Source organism: Neodiprion virginianus, chromosome 1, assembly GCF_021901495.1.
Source record: "Neodiprion virginianus isolate iyNeoVirg1 chromosome 1, iyNeoVirg1.1, whole genome shotgun sequence".
NCBI classification, from domain to species: domain Eukaryota; kingdom Metazoa; phylum Arthropoda; class Insecta; order Hymenoptera; family Diprionidae; genus Neodiprion; species Neodiprion virginianus.
Window position 1 is genome coordinate 35,816,684 of NC_060877.1, and position 21,078 is coordinate 35,837,761.

At 35.6% G+C, this 21,078-nt stretch overlaps 5 protein-coding genes across 10 annotated transcripts in view; 3 read left to right on the forward strand and 2 right to left on the reverse strand.

Moving 5' to 3' along the window:
• Window positions 1-801: 801 nt before the first annotated feature.
• On the reverse strand, window positions 802-5,452 carry LOC124305766 (meckelin). Its single transcript, XM_046765532.1, has 12 exons — window positions 5,320-5,452; window positions 4,936-5,237; window positions 4,544-4,738; window positions 4,205-4,456; window positions 3,962-4,116; window positions 3,708-3,873; window positions 3,309-3,593; window positions 2,760-3,230; window positions 2,401-2,675; window positions 2,106-2,286; window positions 1,778-1,988; window positions 802-1,699 (listed from the first exon to the last, which is right to left on the reverse strand). Exons 3-12 carry the CDS (start codon window positions 4,709-4,711, stop codon window positions 1,476-1,478), a joined length of 2,388 nt encoding a protein of 795 aa, XP_046621488.1. The 5' UTR covers window positions 4,712-4,738; window positions 4,936-5,237; window positions 5,320-5,452; the 3' UTR covers window positions 802-1,475.
• A 1,263-nt stretch (window positions 5,453-6,715) lies between these two features.
• LOC124305814 (ATPase ASNA1 homolog) lies at window positions 6,716-8,460 on the forward strand. The gene is made up of 6 exons (XM_046765683.1): window positions 6,716-6,956; window positions 7,071-7,279; window positions 7,351-7,456; window positions 7,595-7,745; window positions 7,829-8,137; window positions 8,269-8,460. The coding sequence occupies exons 1-6, from the start codon at window positions 6,838-6,840 to the stop codon at window positions 8,386-8,388; spliced, it is 1,014 nt and encodes a 337-aa protein (XP_046621639.1). The 5' UTR covers window positions 6,716-6,837; the 3' UTR covers window positions 8,389-8,460.
• Window positions 8,461-8,719: 259 nt separating this feature from the next.
• LOC124305803 (fukutin-related protein) lies at window positions 8,720-12,943 on the forward strand. Of its 2 annotated transcripts, XM_046765654.1 has the most exons (4): window positions 8,720-9,665; window positions 9,916-10,173; window positions 10,577-10,595; window positions 10,973-11,173. In XM_046765654.1, exons 1-4 carry the CDS (start codon window positions 9,201-9,203, stop codon window positions 11,023-11,025), a joined length of 795 nt encoding a protein of 264 aa, XP_046621610.1. In that variant the 5' UTR covers window positions 8,720-9,200; the 3' UTR covers window positions 11,026-11,173. The 2 variants fall into 2 exon arrangements, with proteins under 2 accessions (XP_046621610.1, XP_046621600.1); XM_046765644.1 differs by lacking the exon at window positions 10,577-10,595 and having other exon boundaries at window positions 8,724-9,665; window positions 10,973-12,943.
• Window positions 12,944-12,964: 21 nt separating this feature from the next.
• Window positions 12,965-20,475, forward strand: LOC124305847 (uncharacterized). 3 transcript variants are annotated; one of them, XM_046765771.1, is made up of 5 exons: window positions 12,965-12,975; window positions 18,573-18,690; window positions 18,762-18,840; window positions 18,963-19,149; window positions 19,300-20,475. In XM_046765771.1, exons 2-5 carry the CDS (start codon window positions 18,619-18,621, stop codon window positions 19,502-19,504), a joined length of 543 nt encoding a protein of 180 aa, XP_046621727.1. In that variant the 5' UTR covers window positions 12,965-12,975; window positions 18,573-18,618; the 3' UTR covers window positions 19,505-20,475. The 3 variants fall into 3 exon arrangements, with proteins under 3 accessions (XP_046621727.1, XP_046621707.1, XP_046621718.1); XM_046765751.1 differs by lacking the exon at window positions 12,965-12,975 and adding an exon at window positions 14,320-14,452 and having other exon boundaries at window positions 18,569-18,690; XM_046765762.1 differs by lacking the exon at window positions 12,965-12,975 and adding an exon at window positions 18,149-18,333 and having other exon boundaries at window positions 18,569-18,690.
• The window catches only part of LOC124305770 (dynein intermediate chain 2, ciliary), a 47,931-nt gene continuing 40,061 nt past the window's right edge, over window positions 13,209-21,078 (reverse strand). The window contains exons 1-14 of one of the 3 annotated variants that reach the window (XM_046765555.1): window positions 17,092-17,862; window positions 16,821-16,949; window positions 16,453-16,654; window positions 16,197-16,313; window positions 15,946-16,106; window positions 15,687-15,770; window positions 15,419-15,605; window positions 15,131-15,292; window positions 14,891-15,034; window positions 14,576-14,682; window positions 14,313-14,490; window positions 13,981-14,212; window positions 13,628-13,861; window positions 13,209-13,519 (exon numbers count right to left, since the gene is read on the reverse strand). In XM_046765555.1, the coding sequence (XP_046621511.1) occupies window positions 13,342-13,519; window positions 13,628-13,861; window positions 13,981-14,212; window positions 14,313-14,490; window positions 14,576-14,682; window positions 14,891-15,034; window positions 15,131-15,292; window positions 15,419-15,605; window positions 15,687-15,770; window positions 15,946-16,106; window positions 16,197-16,313; window positions 16,453-16,654; window positions 16,821-16,949; window positions 17,092-17,142 (2,166 nt within the window). In that variant the 5' untranslated portion in view covers window positions 17,143-17,862 and the 3' untranslated portion in view covers window positions 13,209-13,341. Of the gene's footprint in view, window positions 13,520-13,627; window positions 13,862-13,980; window positions 14,213-14,312; window positions 14,491-14,575; window positions 14,683-14,890; window positions 15,035-15,130; window positions 15,293-15,418; window positions 15,606-15,686; window positions 15,771-15,945; window positions 16,107-16,196; window positions 16,314-16,382; window positions 16,655-16,820; window positions 16,950-17,091; window positions 17,863-21,078 lie in introns of those variants that run through there. The other 2 variants (XM_046765546.1, XM_046765565.1) reach the window with 2 other exon arrangements.

Consider the following 21,078-nt stretch of genomic DNA (forward strand, 5'->3'; position numbering starts at 1 on the left):
CGTCTGCTCGACAGTACGAGGATTGAGGTTAAAGTTACATAATTTGTTTAATTTGATTAAAACGGTAAGGTGAAAATTTATGACACTGGATTAAAATATTGCACAAGCAAGCTAGCGTAGTATTGAGTCTTGGAGAGAGCTTATATCTTTGTTGCACACCTTAATTGACGCTGTATTAATGTACTGTTCATTCGTAACCTCAAAAATTTGCAGTTTTGTTACGTGTTCTACTCTACTGAATACCGACATATCTTTTAAAAAGAAAATCTGTCTTTAATTTGAAACTAAGACAGAAACTCACGCTGGGTACGAACACTGAATTTACATCTATTGTCATTAATTTCAAGCTGTAGTTTCAAACGAATTCTTCACATCGTCAATGCCTATCGTTCGGTTGCTTATTCCTCTAAAAAAATGTTATCGCCTGTAAAAGGGCTCTGGCTTGCCCAGAAGTTTATCTTAGTCATTACATTTTTCAGAGCAATGGGGGGCCATGATCATCACAAACCATACAATGTCCCAGAACATACCATATACAAACTAGAAAATGCACCTGAACTGCTACGCGTTCAAGAAAAATTGGCAAAGGAAGGTTTAAGAGATCCTTGGCTGCGGAATGAAGTTTGGCGTTACGACGTAACAAAGTGGGGAACATTTTGGGGGCGTGGCTTCCGGTACGCGACATGTGGCCTCAAATTGGGTATTCCATTGTTTCTCTTAACAATAGGACTTGAAAAAGCTCTGGGAATTGAATATGGCCATGGCCATAGCCATGACCATGATGCACATAGTGGAGAACATGGTGGTCATCATTAAATTTCTTTCCAGTTCACACTGTTGATATAATAAATGAAATGATGGTGATGATACAAGTGTAGTTTATGATATAATAAATACAGTAACTAAAATTCCTATTATTCGAACTATTTCTATTAGACTTAACTTAACATGAATCAAGAAAATATATACAGAGAACAGTGTGATTATTGTTTTAGGAGGATTTTATTTTGTACCAATAGACATGTTTTCAATATATCTGCATATTATATTCCCCATTATTTACTTTTGAACAATACTTGCCACACTTTATCCAGTCTTTCTTTGATGTCATATAAATCAATGACATTTAACTTAATATTAGTTTGTATTTGTAGAAGCAGTAATTAGAATACGTGAGCGGTACGTGTAAAACAGTGACCTCACGATGTTCTCAATCATCCTGATACCTTCGTAAATACGACCTTAAAATCGTTTTACCTCGTCCATTTCTGGTTTTCTTATATTTATACTCATATAAAAGCAAATGACAAATGATAGTCCCATTAAACAGGGTTACCAATTATTCTAGAGCTACAAAGATCTTAATTATATTCTGGACTCTAGGTAGTATGGACATACTTCTGGGCTTCTACTTAGGCACCCTGGAAAACTTAGTTTCTTGTCCGCATAAAATTACTTTGGCTCATTTTCTTAAATCATAGTAAAAATCTTTCATCGATCAACGTTTTCTGAGCTAAATTTTTCTTACCATTAAACTTGCAACAGATAATTAACAGCTGTGACGCGAATACTGTGACTATTATCGCCAAAGTGTAGTCCTCAAATAGGGCTTCCATAAAGTTGAATAAGGTAATTTCAAAAGTTACTAACATCCATTCGTTCCCATAGAACATGGCACGATCAAAGGAATGGTTGTTGTCTGAAAAGGAGAAAGCATTTTATATTTTGTGTTGCAAAATAATAATTCCCCAATATTTTGAACAATCAAGCTTCTTACCAACATAGAAAATTGATTTTTCGACTCCTTCTCTGAATTCAATGTCTAAAAGTTTTTCAAGGAATTGCTTATCTCTAACAGTGTATTCCAAGTCTTTGAAACAGTGATCTATAAATTGGGTCAGGAATTGTTTCATCTTCTGATATGTTTGAATGTTTCTTTCCAAATTTGACGTTGAAATTATGTCACTTCTAAGAAATCTGCTCTCTTCCTGCACCAGAGAATATACAATGTCCTCTTTATATTAGAATTCTCCTCGAAGATTGCGATAAAACAAAATTAAAAGCAAAACAAAATTATAACATTCTGAATCCTTTATAACTCCTACCAATTTGATTGGGTTCATGATTTTATCATAAAAGTTTCTGAAAGTTGCTGACACTGATATTACAAAGCTTTGTTCTGTAGTACCGGGTAGAAGTCCTCTGTGTGCGCACAAATTTTCTTCTTCTTGTTTTAGGTCGCTGATCAAAGTAGCTAGATCAGTATCTGCAAATCCGTGGACTGATCTGAAAGTTGAATACTTTATGAAAAGTTCAGTTGCTAAATCAGAAAAATAAGTTGTAACCATCAACTTCGTATTCACACAAGTATGAATTTTGTAACAAATTGATGAACCATACCTTCCATGAATATAATATCCGTAATGATTCTGAGAAAGAATAAATATACTGATATTTGCCATTGAACATAAGTCAATGAATTCTTTTATATGATTCTTGACGTATCTGTTATAAAATATAACCATTGTCAGCCATTGTAGAAGGTATACAAACATATATACTAAGGTACCAACAGCAAATTTTAGCGTAAAGCTTTCTCTTTCCTGCAAAGTTGACTCTACAGCACGAATGCTAAGTTCTGGATCTGAACGTGCCCAGAATTTAACATTAACAACCTGTAGGAATAAAATGTTGTACATAATTTATTTAACAATTCGTGCAACAATTTTCACCAAAAAGCTCGTATAAATTTTACTGACCTCTAAAATGAACAGTGTTGCAATGCCTTGTACAAGCATATTTACTTTTCTGATTGTTTGAATTTTGTACCATTCATTAGCGATGAAATAAGTTCGCCAAATACTAACTGGCAATTTTTTTTGATCGGTACGATCAGCAGTATCTCCCATAGAGAAAATATCTCCACCTGATTGATTGGGGAGATTTGAATCGTTTAAATCACTCTGAATCGAGAGTCTTGATCGCCTGCTCGGGGTATTAATGCTACTCAATTTGTGCGGTGTTTTGTTTCTACTAGCTGATATTATTTCTGATGGTGTTTTTGGCGAGCTACGTTTTTCACCAGAGAATCTATTAGCGTACAATTTCTTTAGAGATGTACGAGGTGAATCGTACTTTGGTTGGCTTTGAACAGACCTCGGTTGTTCCCAATCAATGAAAAACATGTCAATGTTTCTAATCTGATAGACGAGTCCCATTATCTCAACAAGCTGCAAACATAATTGGTGCAGTAACTTTTCAAAATTGTCAAACAGATTTGTAAAGAATGAAAATATATCATTATTCACTTTTAAAGAGAACGCAACGATCACGAATATTCTGACAGTCTCCTCGTTGGCCTCGCTCGGTAATAAAACATGCATCACGGTCTGCCCTTTAAAAAAGATGAACATGTAAGCACTGGCGCAGAAAACTACGAATATAAAAACGTTTCCTAGTAAACCGCAGCAAAATATAAAAAACCAGAAAAACGTGGAGGTATTTGGAACTTCACTGCCATTTCGTTTACAATGGCTCCATGCCTTGATTGCGGCAAAAGCAACTGCTAAACTCGACAAAACGCCTGTAGACACCTGAAATGCATAAAAATTAGATCAGAAGAATGAATGATGTGCTCGACTGATTAATTAAAGATTATTTTAGACGAACAAAATTGTGCATTATTACTTGAAAATAAACTTGTTTACCTCTATGGCATTGTACATGTCGTTATCTGCCAATATGTAAGTGATTTTATAGCTAATTTGCACCTCAACGTTTTGACGCACATGTTCGTTTAGCAATTCACCATATTCTATCATAAGTAACGGTGGGAATATTTTTCCCTTCTCTTCTTTATTCTGCACTTTGATTCTGAATGATTGAAAAAAATTACTCAGTATATGACAGTAAATTTTTGCAACACAGCACACACATTTTCAAAAAACGAGGCAATACTCACAAAATATTAATAGATTTAGCATATCTCACAACAGTTGGATAATCTTCTCTCTTAAAGGCAGTGCCTAACGACGCTGGCAAGGCTTTAATGCCAGCTATAGTATCAGTAAAGAAAAATCTCCTTACCAGTTGCCATCGAGAAGCATCAATTTCATCCTAAACAGTGCCGCAAAGATGAAGAAGAAACTTGGGCATTTTTTGCCGCCTTTATCCTTAATTATGAAAAATGTCTTAACCATCTCACCTTATTTGTATTTCTTATCAGAACCGGCAGTGCGTATAAAATCATTTTGTCGCCCTCTCTGTATCCAAGATATGGTTCAAAAAACTCCATTCTTATATCATTGAGTATTTTGGCAGTTGTTGCACATGACTTTTCAATATTAATACCAAATCTGATATTTTTGAACAAGTCGCAGATTAAAGTTGGTGCTGAGATCGATTGATATTGTCCATTCATTGAAAATGTGGCAAATGTAATATTCAACCTGCTACTCTGTGGTGAAATAAAAAAAAGTCATTAACGACATAGTGCCAACAAATGAGTTTTTTTTCATACAATTTCGTTTCGTTCTTTACGTACATTACTCTCTACATCCAGACTATACTGCTGTGAAATTTTTTTACGATTGAGAACTGTTGGGGCTTCGCCTTCTCCATAGTACAGCCATAAAGGAGAGTTATGTTTATCCCAAAATAATTTACATGGTATCAAAGATGTAAATAAAGTCAGGGTGCACATATTTGCCATATGCTCGCAAGCTGTTTTGTTTCCATTCTGAAAACAAATATAAAATTCTAGTGTGATGAATTTCAATAATTATTACAAATGAAGTTATTTATGCACCACTGGTTCAATTTTAAATTGTTCATCTTTTGAATCTTTGGGAGAATCTTCACTCCATGCTATTGTGTGAATTTTTTCGCATTCCTCCGAGAAAGCAATACCAAGAATACCGAACAGTGAATACTTACTTTACACAGGTAAACGGCTAGTTGTAGCTCATTTCTAAAGTAATAACTGTCGATATGTTGGCTTTCGTATTTGACTAAGTACGTACTTCTCACATCAGGCCATTCCGTTATCCCATTTTTCTTAATACAGTACTCTTTGATTTTCAAATGTGAAACTAATGGGCAAGGGCAATTGATGTGACTCCTGAATGATTTTTTTCTACACGGTATGCAACTCGTTCCATCTGGCGATGGATAGGAGTTCTCTGGACATGGAATGCATCTTACGTTATTCAAAAGAGTCCCATTAATGTCTCGTTCCACTAAAAATAACGACGTAATTTTACATTCTCAATATTCAGTTGTTCTTTATACTATACACAAAGAGGTAAAACAGTTTCTCACATCTGACTTCAATCAGTGAACATTCGCAGCTACTATTAGTACTAGCATCAGAACATGGAACGCAGTCCAGTCCGTCAATTGTGGGAATCCTGTCAGGGCCACACGGCTCACAGGTCGGATTACCATTTTGAAAATTGACGAACCTACTTTGTTTATTGCAAACACAATCAAGTCCTGTAATGGCGAATTCAAAATTTTACAACTTTTTTCAGATTCATTTATTAACTGTATTTTATACAATGAATGAGACAGGTCGAAAGTATAAGTTGGAAAAAGTTTACACATCGTTTTAATTTATTGAAAGTACAAATAATTGATAGTATATAATAAAACAAAAATGAAGAAATTACACCATGCTCCCTAAAATATCAATAAATTAGGCAATAAATTAAACTTGCGGTCTTTCGAGGGTTCGAGGTTCTTCGTCGTGTCACAAGCTGTGCAAATTAATGATCCAACGTTGAAATATTCCCCTCTTTTGCACATATTAGGAGTAACGTATTGGAACAACTCCCCGTTCGGATACGTGTTTACTTGGAAAATATTTTCTAAAATAACGGAGAAAAATAAATAACGAACAAACGGATCGTGTATGAAAAACATTTTTAAACCATTCGATATGCGGGTGCGTTATGTATTGTATTGTTTACAGTCTTATACCTACCGCCCGTTTCCATGGCAACTCAGGGGATATTCGGAGAGACAAACCTGCAGGCGCAATGACGCATTTGATTTGATGAAAAAAAAAATGCCGTGCTAAAATCGCATTCTACTTTTTAAAAAATTCACAATGTTAACATTTTGTAACTTAGACGCGTGATTTTAGTTCACGATTCAATTTGTGTTTGCAAGTGTCGCGGTTGAAACAGCATTTATTTTGATGAATATACCCGAATGATATTATAATACCTAGCTGTGTTATGTCGAATTCCGCTCAAAGTCCAGAGATGGGTCGAGTTCACAACGAACTTTAAACGTACTGTAGTGGAGGTAGATTTAGATGTATTTTCAATTTTATGATTTCAAAATGTGGAGCGAGTTTTTGGCTATCCGAGTAAAAGTCAAAATGCATTATTTTTCTTTTATTTAGTTCCAGTACAGTGTCTCAAGGAACTCAATTCGCAATCGGGACGGTCATTTTAGCCAGGGATGAATTGTAAAATATAGCGGAATTAGCTTTCGGTCAATGAATCTCACGGCTTCGTAACTCATAAAATGGAATGATACTGTCATTGTACAATGGCTAATAAGGTTTCATTCTTCAATAAAACTTGTTTGACATGAATTCAAACGCAATACAGGATTCGTAAAAGCATAGATATATTGATTGCATCATTGTTTGAGCATCTGTGTTTATCACTGTAACAGTTGAGCACAAGTTGGGAACAACTGTCATTAGCATCAGCTGTGAAAGATTGGCGCAGAGCGTGACGCTCGAGCGCAAGCAGCGAAATTGCGAAATTGGTTTGTCGTGACGGGTGACATTTCGATTTTTGAGACAATCAGAGATTGAAAAATATGGCTGCGAATGCCGAATTTGAGCCGCTGGAAGCGTCCGTGCGAAACGTGATTGATCAACGATCGTTGAGATGGATATTCGTCGGCGGAAAAGGAGGCGTTGGGAAAACAACATGCAGGTGATGTGTACATAACCTATACATGAGGCAGAAAATATCGTAGGAAAATCGTTGTCCGGTTAAAATGACATTCATAAACCGATGATTGTATCTCTAATTCTTTTTTCAATACAGCTGCTCCTTGGCCATTCAACTGGCTAAAGTTCGCGAGAACGTCTTGATCATTTCCACAGATCCTGCGCACAACATCTCAGATGCGTTTGATCAGAAATTCAGCAAAGTACCCACAAAAGTAAAAGGATTTGATAATCTATTTGCCATGGAAATTGACCCCAATGTTGGTATCACAGAACTGCCTGAAGAATATTTTGAAGGCGAAGCCGGTTAGTCGATATTGGAATTATTCTGAAAATGGAATATATTCAACTGAATTTACCTTCTCAACAATTTTTAGGAGTCATAGGAGGAGAAGCGATACGTTTGAGCAGAAGCGTAATGCAGGAGATAGTCGGCGCCTTTCCTGGAATAGATGAAGCTATGAGCTACGCCGAAGTAATGAAGTGAGTAAACTTTTTTAACTCCAAGTCTCAAAATATGTCGAAGTAATTATTGTAGAAAGTCAAACGTTTCTACACAATCGACAAATCGTGTATGGTGACAAGAAATCATTGCTTTAATTTTGTTCATACCTTTTTCAGGCTTGTGAAAGCAATGAACTTTTCGGTTGTTGTATTTGATACGGCGCCAACCGGTCACACTCTGAGGTTGTTGTCCTTTCCACAAGTTGTAGAGAAGGGTTTAGGAAAATTAATGAGACTGAAAATGAAAATCAGTCCCTTCATATCTCAGGTATGTGCAATAGAAATCAATTATCGTGTTCAATCATACAGCTAAACAGATCATCTTAATAAAATGGACTTAACTTTTTACAGATAGGTTCATTGTTGGGTATGTCGGATATCAACGTCGATACATTTTCAAATAAAATGGAAGAAATGCTGGCAGTGATTCGTCAAGTGAATGACCAATTCCGGGACCCAGAACAAACAACTTTCATCTGTGTTTGTATAGCCGAATTTTTGTCCCTCTATGAAACGGAAAGACTAGTTCAAGAGTTAACAAAATGCGGCATTGACACTCACAACGTTATTGTAAACCAATTGTTATTCCTAAAAGAAGGCGATGTGCCTTGCAGACTCTGCCAAGCCAGGCACAAAATTCAGGATAAGCATTTAGATCAGGTAATTCGTTGACCTCTCGTCGTATCATTTTTCCAATTTATAATTTCTATAGCGTATAATTGCAAAAATTCGTTTCAATATTTTTTCATACTTTTAACTACTTTGATCTAACTACTCTCGTCGATTCAAAGATTACAGATTTGTACGAGGACTTCCACGTGACGAAACTGCCATTGCTGGAACGCGAAGTTCGCGGAGTTCAGCATATAAAAGAATTTTCCGAGAACTTGGTGAAACCGTACAAGCCATAACATTAACATTTTTAAAAATTCATTATATTTTCCTCTACAGCCAACTGTAAAATAAAGATTACTGAAAAAATATTCTATATTGAATGCATTTAATATCTATTGGCCGTAGTCCTTGTACTATGTACTATCAGGTTTTCCACCAGTGTCATGGAGTAACAGATACCCTAATTTAAAAATTGATCTTTTAATACAAACGTGTAACAATACCTTACATGTTTATGTATAAGGTGCATAAGTATAGCTGTAACTTGACCTTGTCTGAAGAATATTAAAAACGGCAACCCTAATGCGGTTTTGTGTGCCTAATGGCACGGAGTAATTGACGGCTCCTTTCGGTAAAGAAGCTACCTGATCGCCAAATTACCCATCGAGTACTTTGCACGAAAATATGCCCAGGGGTACGAATTTGGCAATAATAATTCTGCGCGAAAAATGTCTCGTACACATTGCTTGTACCGTTGACTGAAGATTATCCTCAGTCAACGCTCGTACGTGTTGTAAAAATGTTTCTTTTGTCGTTAAAAACAGTACCCCAGTGATTAATCGAACACTTTTTCATACGGTTCGTTTTTGAAGTAATAAATGTATTCGTAAATCACGTCGTCAAAAACAAGTTTCATCAATCATTTCTCACATTGTAAAGTAGTCAAAGTTGAAAATCCGCGCCAAGGACTAGCGAGTCCCGGCAAAGCATGACCGTTAATGTTGCGTCGTCTGTTGGTTGTTATCGTTGATACGAAAACGAAGCAACCTGTCAAATATCCGTTCTAATCATGGAATTGTTGAGTAAATCGAGTTTTTCCTAGTAAAATATGCGTCTCAAACTGGTTAAAATATTACTGGTGCTCGCGTTGGTTGGTAATATAGTCGTGTGGCATAGAATATGGAGATTATTCGCGGCTCCGAGCGTCTCTCTGACGGCGACGCCGGCCGCCTCGACGGTCGAAACATCCCAAAAGGTTCATCGAGGCTTAGCGCGGTCAGTGACGATTGTTATCCGTCAATTTGAAACATTCGAAAATGACGTCTCTGCCACGGTCGAGTCCGTGATGACCGCCTTTCCGTTAATTCCCATTTTGATAATATGCGACCAGCTTCCCTATCCGCCACTGGAACTGGACTTCAAAAATAATACAATGCGATACGTGAAGCTAATCAATCTCCAACTCAATTTTAACAAGTCCTTCGACGAAAGGAATCCCCTCTTTTTCATCAGAACAAAATTCGTTCTATTCCTTCCCGATGCTACCAGATTGAGCACCAAACAAGTATTGCAGGTACGCTTCTCGAGTTGTTAGTTACTTTACTAAACTCAGTAAGAAAAATTATCGAAGTGTGCGCAAACTTAGATGAGTGAACTTGAGTATAAACTTCTGTGATGTTTGTCTCATATTTTAAAACTATTTATCACGTCCCATAAATTTTATTCCATTCATGATTTTATGACGTCCAACTGTTTCAACAGCTAATAATTTTTTACTTCTATTATGCGATGATTACATAAGTTGAACATTTTCACTGTTCCAGAGTATGATTATCCAGGCATCAAAGTTGGGGGCTGTTTCTGTGCCAGTCGGTGCCAATCCTTTAAGTTGCATTGGGATGGCACTGCGAGTAAAAGAATGGAGCCTAGAAATGTCGAATATCGACGGATCCACGTGTGATTCTATAATCGGACGTCACGGTACTATGATTGAAGCTAGAACGTTGAGGAAATTATCCGATCCATTCATTTTGCCATTCACAGACGCTTTCTACATCCAGACTACAGCGTTGGGAGCTAAGGTATGCGGTTCTATGACTTTTACATTTATCAAACATGTTGAGTATTGTAATATTTAACCAACATTATTTTTTCTCTGATCACTAAAAGCGTAGGAAATTCTTTCCCACTTAGCATCTAGCGGTACTACATGTAGTTATGGATATTTTAATAGACTGACGATTTCATTGCTTATACCGTAATAGCTGATGAAATTACTACGATAATAGTTGAATGCAAAATTGCCTGCAGTATCTTCCCTTACCAAATGTAATCTACATCACGCCCAATGTAATAATTATTTTTAGCCACGTATATCGTAATATAGTCGGAAATGTTGCGGTTTATTTTTAGTGTTACATCGATTTTTGTTATCTATTTGGACGCTACACATTCTCGGTATGTGCTTGTTATGCATGTATTTAGATTCAGAGCTTGCTTTCTGGTAAGTACAACCATTATATTATTTTAATTTACCTACGTAATATACATTATGTTCTGGATTGATGAAATTCTTATCACCAACACCAAAGAAATTTGGTATCGATGTGGTGAGAATATATCGTTTGGTTTTCATCTAAACTTGATTTTTAACAGATAGATCTGTTCGTACTCTTTCAGAACAGGAACATGTGGAGCTTCTTACCTCTAGCAGGAGTAGCAGGTCACTTTTCTCACTTGTACTCTTTATTGGAGTAATTTGATTTAATGCCCTTGAGATTTTTTTGAAATCAATAAGATGAAAGGGGCCAGTTTGATGTGAGAAGCTTCACATGCTTCATGTATTGCACTGAAATTCTGGAATGTGCCTTCTTTTCTCAGGTGCATATAATGAACGATCATCATTTCAACGAAGGGAAGCCACTATTTCGTAGCCATCAAGCACAGTGGAAGGTGGAGCAGTTATCTCGAAGTCGAGAACGTGAAATGTTCGAGAAATTAGGGATAAAAAAAGTGACGCGCGTATCCGGGTCTGTCGAATGGTACGGCTGTTCTCGAGAGACCCCAAGATGTTTCGGATCCGTTGTTAATGGAATACCATCCTACCTTTATCAAAACCGATACACACCTCCCTGTTGTTTAACGGGCCTGAGAAGAGTAGCCCATCATGTATTTGATAAGCTGGAAGAAGTTGGCATTCGGTTCTGGATTGAAGGAGATTCGCTGCTAGGGGCGATGAGAAATGGAGATATATTACCATGGGGTCATCAAGTTGACGTAGGATTGAATCGAGACGATATTATGAGGTCTCCGTGGTTGGCCAGAGCTAGAAACAAGCCGGTAACAGATAACCAGGGATTCATTTGGGAAAAAGCTACGGAGGGTGAATTTTTTAAAGTTCAATACTCCAAAACAAACCATCTTCACGTCAATTTGCTTCCATTTTATTCTGAAAATGGTACGATGATGAAAGATGCCTGGTTTTTGAAGAACAAGGATTTTCCGGAGCAATTTTTACATCCGATGTCTAGTATTGAATTCGCCGGCAGACAAGTACCGTGTCCAAATAATATTAGAGATTTTTTAGAAATAAAATATTATAAAGGTGTGATAGAAAACCCTGAAGTACCTGGAAAACTCTTTCCTGATTAGAAATTTTTGAAAACCATCTTTTTCATATCACACAACGGATTGATTAAATGGCTGTAATACCTAGTTATAGTTTAATTTTTTTTTTTATCATCATATAATGATTGACTTTTAAGAGACGTAACCCGAATTATTAACTTGTCAAACAATGCGATCAACTTGAAAAGTTGTATTTCCTTGAAATTATGACAACTTCTGTATGTGTATTTCTTTTTCCACAACATTACTATTTACATTTTTCATTTTTTGAAATTATTATCACTTTAGAAGATTAATAGAGATAACTTTCAGAATATTTCGAAGAAAAGTCAGCTAGGCTGGGCGTTTCGTCCTATTCTTTTTCCGCCTAGGTAACAAAATATATTCGTGTGAATATCATTTGAATAATAATTATCGACTTCTCATTTTGTCCGCAAGTTTGTTAGATATATTTTGTGAGCTCCATACTGGTAATGAATTTACCGTCGCTTTTCATCCCTACCTTTTCTCAGCAATACTATCATAAAATTATTGTTTTTGTCATAAATTTGTGCTTCTGGTATATGCCGATAGTACCGCGAGAAATTTTGAATAGTTACGACATTTTTTTTCATCAAATGTTGATAGTAAGTAAGGGTTGACACGTGCGGCTTTATGATAAAGACCAAAAACTTAATCTTAACCCAAAATTCAGAATCGTTGAAGGTTTTGGTAGGAGTTTTCTTGTTACGTAGTTATACATATACCATGTATATTCAAAGAGGCTATATATAAATGTTACATATTCATACATGGATCGACACAGTCATTATCTTCAATGCTAAGAATGTGTGATTGCCTTTTTTTCGACGAAAAAAAAAAAAAAGAAGAAGAAGACGAAGAAGAATATTTCGCTAAGAGCGTCAATAATAATATGGATTTTTTATGTGACGTCGACACTTAATATTAGGCTTATTCTAATATTCCATCATTTACATTTACTTGCTACTATAGGTACATATGTAGGTATATAATTGAAAGAATGAATTAATCTGTCTTCATCATTCTCTTGTGATATCTTTATTAACAATTTACAATGACACAGGGCGGTGTCCCATTAGTTTACACAATGCAAGACCCATCCAGATAAAAACTCGTATAACAATTATTTAACTATTGTAGATCTAGCAACAAATGTCCAATATGGATTTCTGAAATAAATTATCTGAATATTTTGACTCTCAATTTGTCGTGCCCAATTATTTCACGTTTGCTCTGTAACTTCAAAGGGATGAAAGAGAAGCAAACTGAGTTTCCTTGATTTGTTCAAATATTGGACGCATAAGTTGTGAACAAATTATATATTAAATTTGTAAATTTACGAAGACTATAGAAAACTTACATTCGACTCAAGTGGCTCAATCCACAGAGTGATAAAGTTAATTTAACTCATTCAATATTTTGATAAATATAAATCGTTGCATCAATAATTTCACAACAAAACATAACAATATTAACCACGATTCAAATATATTCATTTATAAAAGTAATATTATATATTCAAATATTTACAAGAATATCTAATCTCAGTTATTTCTTTCTATTTGGATAAAGTTCTATTTAATTTGTATTTCGCAGAATATCTAATTTGTTATTCTAACGTCTGGTGGGGGAACTAAAACTGGCGGTTCTCTAACAAAGCTCAGAAGCCGTTCTAATTTTAACGCTTCTAATTCGTACTGTGTCATTTGCAACTGCTTTTTCGTCGGCTTTATTTTGAGTCGTAAATTTGGTGATAATTTCAGCGTGTGTACTGTTCCCCTGTTAATTATAATGTGGATAATAGATTAGTGATTACCGATGAGAAATCGTAGAAGCGTGAAGATATTTTGTACTCTTATTTTTTTCATTACATATAATCACACTTACTTATCATCCCCAACGATTATGAAAGGCAGCGCAGCATTAAATGCCAGTCTAGTTAGCTTGTTCCTTCTTTTACTAACAATTGCTTGAGTACAAATCGGCCGATATTTATTTATATTCAAGTCAAACACTGTAACTTTTCCATCGTTCGACACACAAGCCAAAACTGTTGAACTGTACGGAGCCCATTGAACATCCCCGATCGGCACTCCAAGGTCAAACATGAACAGAGGCTCTCTGAAATATATGTCATTCTTAAAATATTGTAATATACACTCGGAAGAAATACAATTGCTTTCAACCATTATTATAAATTTTGGACATCATTAAGATTGAAAATTTAATGCACAACTAACAGCCTTTCGTCTTCCCATATTTTGATTCTCCAGTCGCCGGAACAGCTAGCAAATATGCTTGAATTGTATTTGTTGAAGACAATTCTGTGTACAGGCATATTATGGGCTTCGTCATAAGTCCTCATGTATATACTGCTGTAAGCCGTATTGCACTTGTAAATTGTACCTTCTTCAGTTCCCACTAGAAATATATTTCCATCGTTCGGATGGAAAGCTATGCATGTTCCACATCCTGGAGAAAAAAATGTTAGATTGATACTCCTCGATACCTTTTTTTATCTAGAGTACCTATTGTAATTTATTTCTCACACCATGTTATTTTTGTTTCGTACCTTTCAGGGTAATCATGGTACCATCTGGCCCGGGAATAGGAGGTCTGTCAAGATATAATGTCATAATGGTGGTGACACCTAAATCGTTCTGATTTAACACCCAATGATTGATTTTCCCATCGATGCTTACGCTATAGAAGGTAAGATTTCCTTCTTCGGTATCTGGCGCCCATCTCACCTAGGAACTTGGTGTATAATAAAATTCGTATTCATTTTACGAAAGCGAAATTTACCGAAGCGAACAATTGTTAAGCACTACGTACCTCCCATACAATACCTCCGTGCTTTTGCGTAACTTCATTGCTCTTATATTGCGGCTCTGTTGGTGGCAACATTATGTTGTACACTGCTACTGTACCATCCATTGTTCCTTTATAAGACATAAATATTATGGAATAACGATACATGCAAGAATCATCAAATTTGAGTCGAGAACTTGACTAGCAAGATCTAGAAGTATACCATACAATCGATTTTTTGATAGAATGGATTCAAATGTGTTGACGTATTTTTAGTCTTTTACGAAAAGTTTTAACATCACTGATTTTATTTTCTCTACATACGACTGTTGTCTTTACCAATGACCAGCAAATGGGGGTGTTGAGCATTGAAGTCTAGACACATGACGGGAGAATCAGTCGGACAAATCCACTCTGGATATGATGGATTTTTAAGACTGAAGAGACAGACGTTTCCTGTGCTTACTGGACTCCCAAATGACACTAAAACGTGAAGTTCAGTCTACAGCATTTGAAATAATATTCGATATTGCTGTACACTATGTTCAATTTTTAGTCATATGTTTACGATATACTAACTTGTTCCAAAAGCCACAGCAAAGAAATCATTGTATCTTCCGTTGAAGCACATGTCGGTGACATCGTGCTTCTTTGATTTCTCATAACTAAACTTCCACAGCGGCAATAGAGAGCCTTCGCCGTCTTTGAACTCGTCGCTTGGATCATTCCAGTACCGATAGTCTGTATAATTTGATTACTTAGGGTGATTGAGAAGAAACACTTCAGAGTTTAAGATGCTCTTGTTATCTGAGATGAATCCATGTTAATTATTGCTCGTATGAAAAGTGAACAAGTTTGAGTATTCACCTTGAGATATTTCATTGAAAATATTCTGATTCACCATTCTTTCCAATGTTTTAGAAGCCTGCAACATTCTAATGTTCGCAGCCATTGCTTCCATCTGAGCTTTTCGTTTTAAATCCTCTTTCTTTGGTTGAGGTAAAGGTACTTTTCTTTCCTTTTCTTTTTCTCGTTGTTGCTGAGCATAATCTTCCTACGATGGCATTTGAAGAGACATTTGTAAATATTCTTATTTTTAAACATGCTCGCGCTTGATCGAACTTTCATGACAAACCTGATATTCATCAAATATTATCCACTGGAAAACGTGCGCGTTGAATGTTGCTCTTGGTGGAGGTACGGTTTGAGTAGACATTTCCTGAAATTATAATTTCGGTTATCTTGTAAGGTTGACAAATGATCATTAAATGCTATTATACATCATGGAGGTAATCAAATTATGTACCGTCATTGGTATGTTTGCCCACAGCGACATTATTAATGCAAAACATCTTTTTGTTCAAATGTAAATTGTATCGAAACTACTCACTCACCCTCATAAGATTATTATAGGTCAGAGCAGCTCTTTCGCAGAAGTTGAATTGATTGGGAACTTTTTTTGGCTTTACTACCTCACCCTCCTCCTCGTCTGGTTCAGGCTCAGGTTCAGGTTCTTGTTGGGCCTCTGCAGGCTTCTCAGCATCCTCTATTTTTTCTGTTGGTTAATGAAAGGTGAGAGCAATTGAAAATGAGTAGCTCTTTGGATTAGTTAATACACGATCAGCCAAGATATTTGATTTCATACCTTCGTCCTCTTGGTTAGCGTCTTGCCCATCTTCTTCTTCTTCGCGACCTTGCTCTTCCTCTTCGTCATCTTCGTCTCTCTCAACTAAGAAATCTATCGGTTCTTCCTGAGTATCCACTAAAGAAATATTACTGTCTCAAGATTATGATAGGCTAAGATCTTGCCGCGTCAAATAACAAATTTAACTTTGTGCATTGTTGGGTGATGTGCGTGTTTCTTCGCGCAAATATTTATACTTCATCACAATGGTACTTGCTGATAATTCCTCCCGATATTTGAATTCTCGCTTCCTCTGACTCTTTGTGTAATATCGTTCCTGGTATGTTCAAAAGCGTGACCAAATGCGGCGGGTTTGGCAATCTGACGAACTCTCTTTGCCTCCATGACCACTCGACAAGCGCATCTGGAATACGGGTATTGTGCATCATCAGAACTCTCGCAATTTCTTCCTGCAGTTCCTGTGTTGATAAAATTTACATTTAATGACTTGAGAACTCTGACAAAATCTTAAAGTCTTGACGTCGATACTTCATATATAAATGTAGTATTATTTTGAGTGGCGATATAATGCTTAGCGACAAGTAACCGACAAATATATCATTTTCAATCTAGATATTTACTTACGATTTCTGGTAACTGTAGCTGGTCATCTGGTTTGAGGTGAATTTTTCCTCGCATCCAATCCATGTCCCCTCCTCCCATGTCCTGGCGCGACATGCGGCTCTTTTCTTTGCTAAGATTCAGCGACATTTGCTGAAAGTAATAAGTGTACAACATTAAAATTTTCACTTGCAAATAGTTGGATGTTCTTTTCCTGACTTATTCTCAATTTCCATATGCTCGATCATGTTGTTCTCGTAATGTTTAAAAAAAGCAACTATTCGTGCGGACATACTGTCATATCGGATATCTTGGAGATTTGTTTCTTGGGTTGTTGTATCGGCATTGTGTTTACAGACGGCTAACTGTTGATATTTATAGAGATCTGAAACTCCTTCAGCCAGCTATACGCGTCTATTGAGCCTTTTATAGTAAATCACTAATATTTCCACAAACACAATTTGATCGGATATTGTTTGTCTTGTGAAATAATTTTGATAATTCATCAAGTTATTCGAAGATTTGAGCAGTTAAATATTAGTTTGGCATAGAATGTGATGTGTAATTTTTTAATTATGTGCCTCCCATTGCAGTGGAAATTTTTATTTTTGACAGCGAATTGCGGGCTGTTCTGTTCTGCAGCTGGAACCAGTTGGAACTCTATTATTTTTTTTTACAATCTTTTGTTTTATTCTTACATCCTCTTGATACAATTCAATGGTTGCTAGGGTAGATAACAAGGAGAACCGTACTGATAGCTCACACAATTTCCTGGACTCGTTTCCGCTTAATTTATGTGTTCTCTAAGAGATCTTATTGAGAGTAAATATTTTCAGAGTTTTAAACTTGAGCTCAACTTTCGAGTTAATATATTTTTTTTCTATGCATTTTAATCATTGCACAGTGAAAAGTTTCTTTAAATTTCTATAACTTTCCATCAGTTAATGGCCGCTGTATTTCCCTCGTATGAAAGATTTTGTAGAAGCAAAATCCTCTGGAAATTGCTACAAAATAAACTGATATTATAAAAATGAAAATACGAAATAAAAAATACGGTGGAGTGCAGATCGAAAAATCTTCATATAATATATTGGACGATTTTTATTATTTTTCACCACTCAACTGGTAGGAATCAACACAATGATTATACGATATAATCTCGCGTTAGTATAACAGATTTTATAATGTATTTATTTGTGATTTTTGCCTAAATACTAAATTTAGAAATATTTTTTTTCCTTAATGAATTGCTTTCATTCATGTAAACATGTCCCTGATGCGGTAAAATTTCCACTGTCGCGTTTCATGATGGAACAGATCAATACTATCCAGCATTACCTCATGGCACTGTTGTAACAGTTCAACAAGTTTCGTGTGTGCAGCAAGGATTCATTTAGTTTGTAAATATGCTTTCACAAACTATCAGATTGTTCTGATATTAGTTTGCAAATTATCTCGCAATTAATAAAGTGATACTTGAAAACCCTGTGCTACTAGTGAGACGTACAATTGTGTGGAAAATTATGTTATGGAAAGTGTAAGTCAATGCATAAATACTGTTTTCTCTACTTGGAATCATCTCTCATCTTGGATGAAAAAATAACAGATGTATTCAAAACGGTTCTCTTGAGAAACAGCATATGATTTTTCGCTTCTCTGTATTTACCAATAATTATCGTAATCAGTGCAATTTTTGAACAGAGTCACATAGCGGATCATTTTAAAAGGTATACAGTTACTTTGATAACGATTTGTTTTTCCAACTGGAACAGATAGCCGGATGCATAACGGATTGAAACATTGTTAATTCCAATCTTCTAAAATGATGGAGGATAGTGGAATAGAAAGTGATCCAAAAGCCTTGAATCAGTTGGAGGACGAAAGATTATTTCCGGTGCGTAAGATTAAGAGGTGATCTTGAACAATTTAAATGTAGTACAATTCTCAACCGTATTTACTTTTTAGGGCAGTGACAGCAGTAGCAGTAGTAATCACGTACCAACGCCACAGCGAAGCACTACCAAGCAGTTGCAGAAGAAACTAGGTAAAGCTGATAATCCATCTTTTTCTCCTCAGAACATGCATGAGCTATAGATTATCGTACAGAAAGAGAAATGCAAATATTTACATTCTGTAATAACGCAAGTTTCAATTCATTTAACACAGAGGCTCGCATCGAGCAAGCAAAAAGAATTCAACGGAATTCTGAGTACAAAAAACTGCCCAATAGTGGCATCGGGAATTCTGGTTCTGGAAGTAGTACGGGACTCATTTCTATTCAAAGATTGCCTATACCGCACAAAGGGAAGGAGCATCATCCGTTGGTCGAATATTGGGAAAGTGACAGTGAAAGGTATCGTGAACGATTATTGTAGTAATCTCACTTTTGTATCTATAAAAAAAAAAATGCTGGTTGAAAATCTGAGGTCTCGATCTGCATTTGACAATTTTTTTATCGACTTTGTGCAATGAAAATATAGTATTTTTTATTTATTCCTTCCAGCGAAGACGAGATGACGTTGTACCCTCTCTCTCGTTCCAAAGACTCAAACAAACACAAACAGGACCTAACGGATACATTCAGCATCGAAGAGTTGAGCGAAGGAAGCGAGGACTCGTTACACTTGGGTCCAGCCCAGTCGTCTCATCCTCATGCGCGTACATATACTCCGGTTGGGTGTTTCACCTGCCATTGCCATATATTGTAAATCATTTGAAAGCAACCTGATGGCCAAATAATACAATGCTTTAATCTCGTCTGTTCGTATACAGTTTGTGACGATAGTTACTCTCATTGCCAATGATAACGACTATATTTAAAGAATGCTGAGATTCCGAACTTGAATCTATCGATACATAATTTTGCATTAATATTATTGTCTGGATACGTCATCGATGAGAAGTCGTTTTTGTTCATTATTCAGAAAAGTGTATTCCTTGGATATTGGATGCAATATTAATAGTTACTTGTACGCCATAGATTCAAAACACCACTGCATTCTGCTTAAAAGTATTTTGCAGTTTAAGTTTCAACTAAGTTACGTGATATCGTCATATCAATGCTATAACATTGGCCGAATGAAACCGTGCTTCCTATTTTACTATGGCTAGAGCTCTGTACTGATTAACTGACTTTTAGAGCGACGCCATCTCTGATTTGATATAAAAATGTACAGCAGCGTTTAGCGTTGCATGTTACATCGTAAGTGTTTATGAATATAAAACAAAGGTAGAAAATTAGAACCTTGAAATAAACAATTTAAAATTACGGCACAACGATTGTCATGAACTAAAAGAAGTATCTGCAATTCCACATTTTTGCCTAAAGAATTTGAGCCGGAATAACATTTAAATATTATTTTCATTTCTGATTAATCAGAAGATACATGTCAATTGTTATGAATAGATTTTGATATTCCAATTTCTATATAATTTGAATAAGATGTTTTTTACATCACAGTTTATTTGCACATTGTTGATTACTCAGCCTTTAGAGTGTTTGTTATTTTTATATTTAATTTACAACTAAAGGCAACGCGTATTTTATTTGACTGTTCGTAGATGGAAATTATAAGTTGTTAACTAATAAATGCACAAACGACAACGACTAAAGATAGTATACAGTATAAGTATATGTACGTAATATATGATATACACAGAGATAAAAATATAAATTATATAACTGTTTATTGCATAACGTTAGCTTTATTATAGTTATCAAAATATCTTATATATACAATACGGTGTTCCTGAAAAAAATGAATTTGCGATTTTTCACCGTGGCACCCCCTAAAAGTTTGTTTGGGTCAAAACAAAGATTCTGACAAAAGATTAAGCATTCTACGTTATGTGGAAGATCGAGTTTATTTGATTTTTCACTTTTTCTTATTTTTTTTCTGAATTTGTATAGTAATACATTGTAGCACGTCACTTATTATTTTTTCCCTGACATTTATATGCAACACAAAGTTCACGATCTATAACGCAACGATATATCATCCGGGAATCTTATCCTCCTAAATTGAAAGTTCATGTTGAATTATGACTATTTTATAAGATTGAATTAGTAATGAAATGATCGTCAGATACACTTCTCGAACATGAAGTGGAGACTTAATATTACCAGTGCAGGTCTTCTTAGTGACGTAAATATATATTATGATTGATGTAAGCAATGAAAACAATTTTTTATTCGCGATACTTCAAAAATTATTAAAAAAGTATAAAAGTGTAAAATAAGCCTAGCGTGATCTTCCACACATCAAATAAATCGCTCACCTTT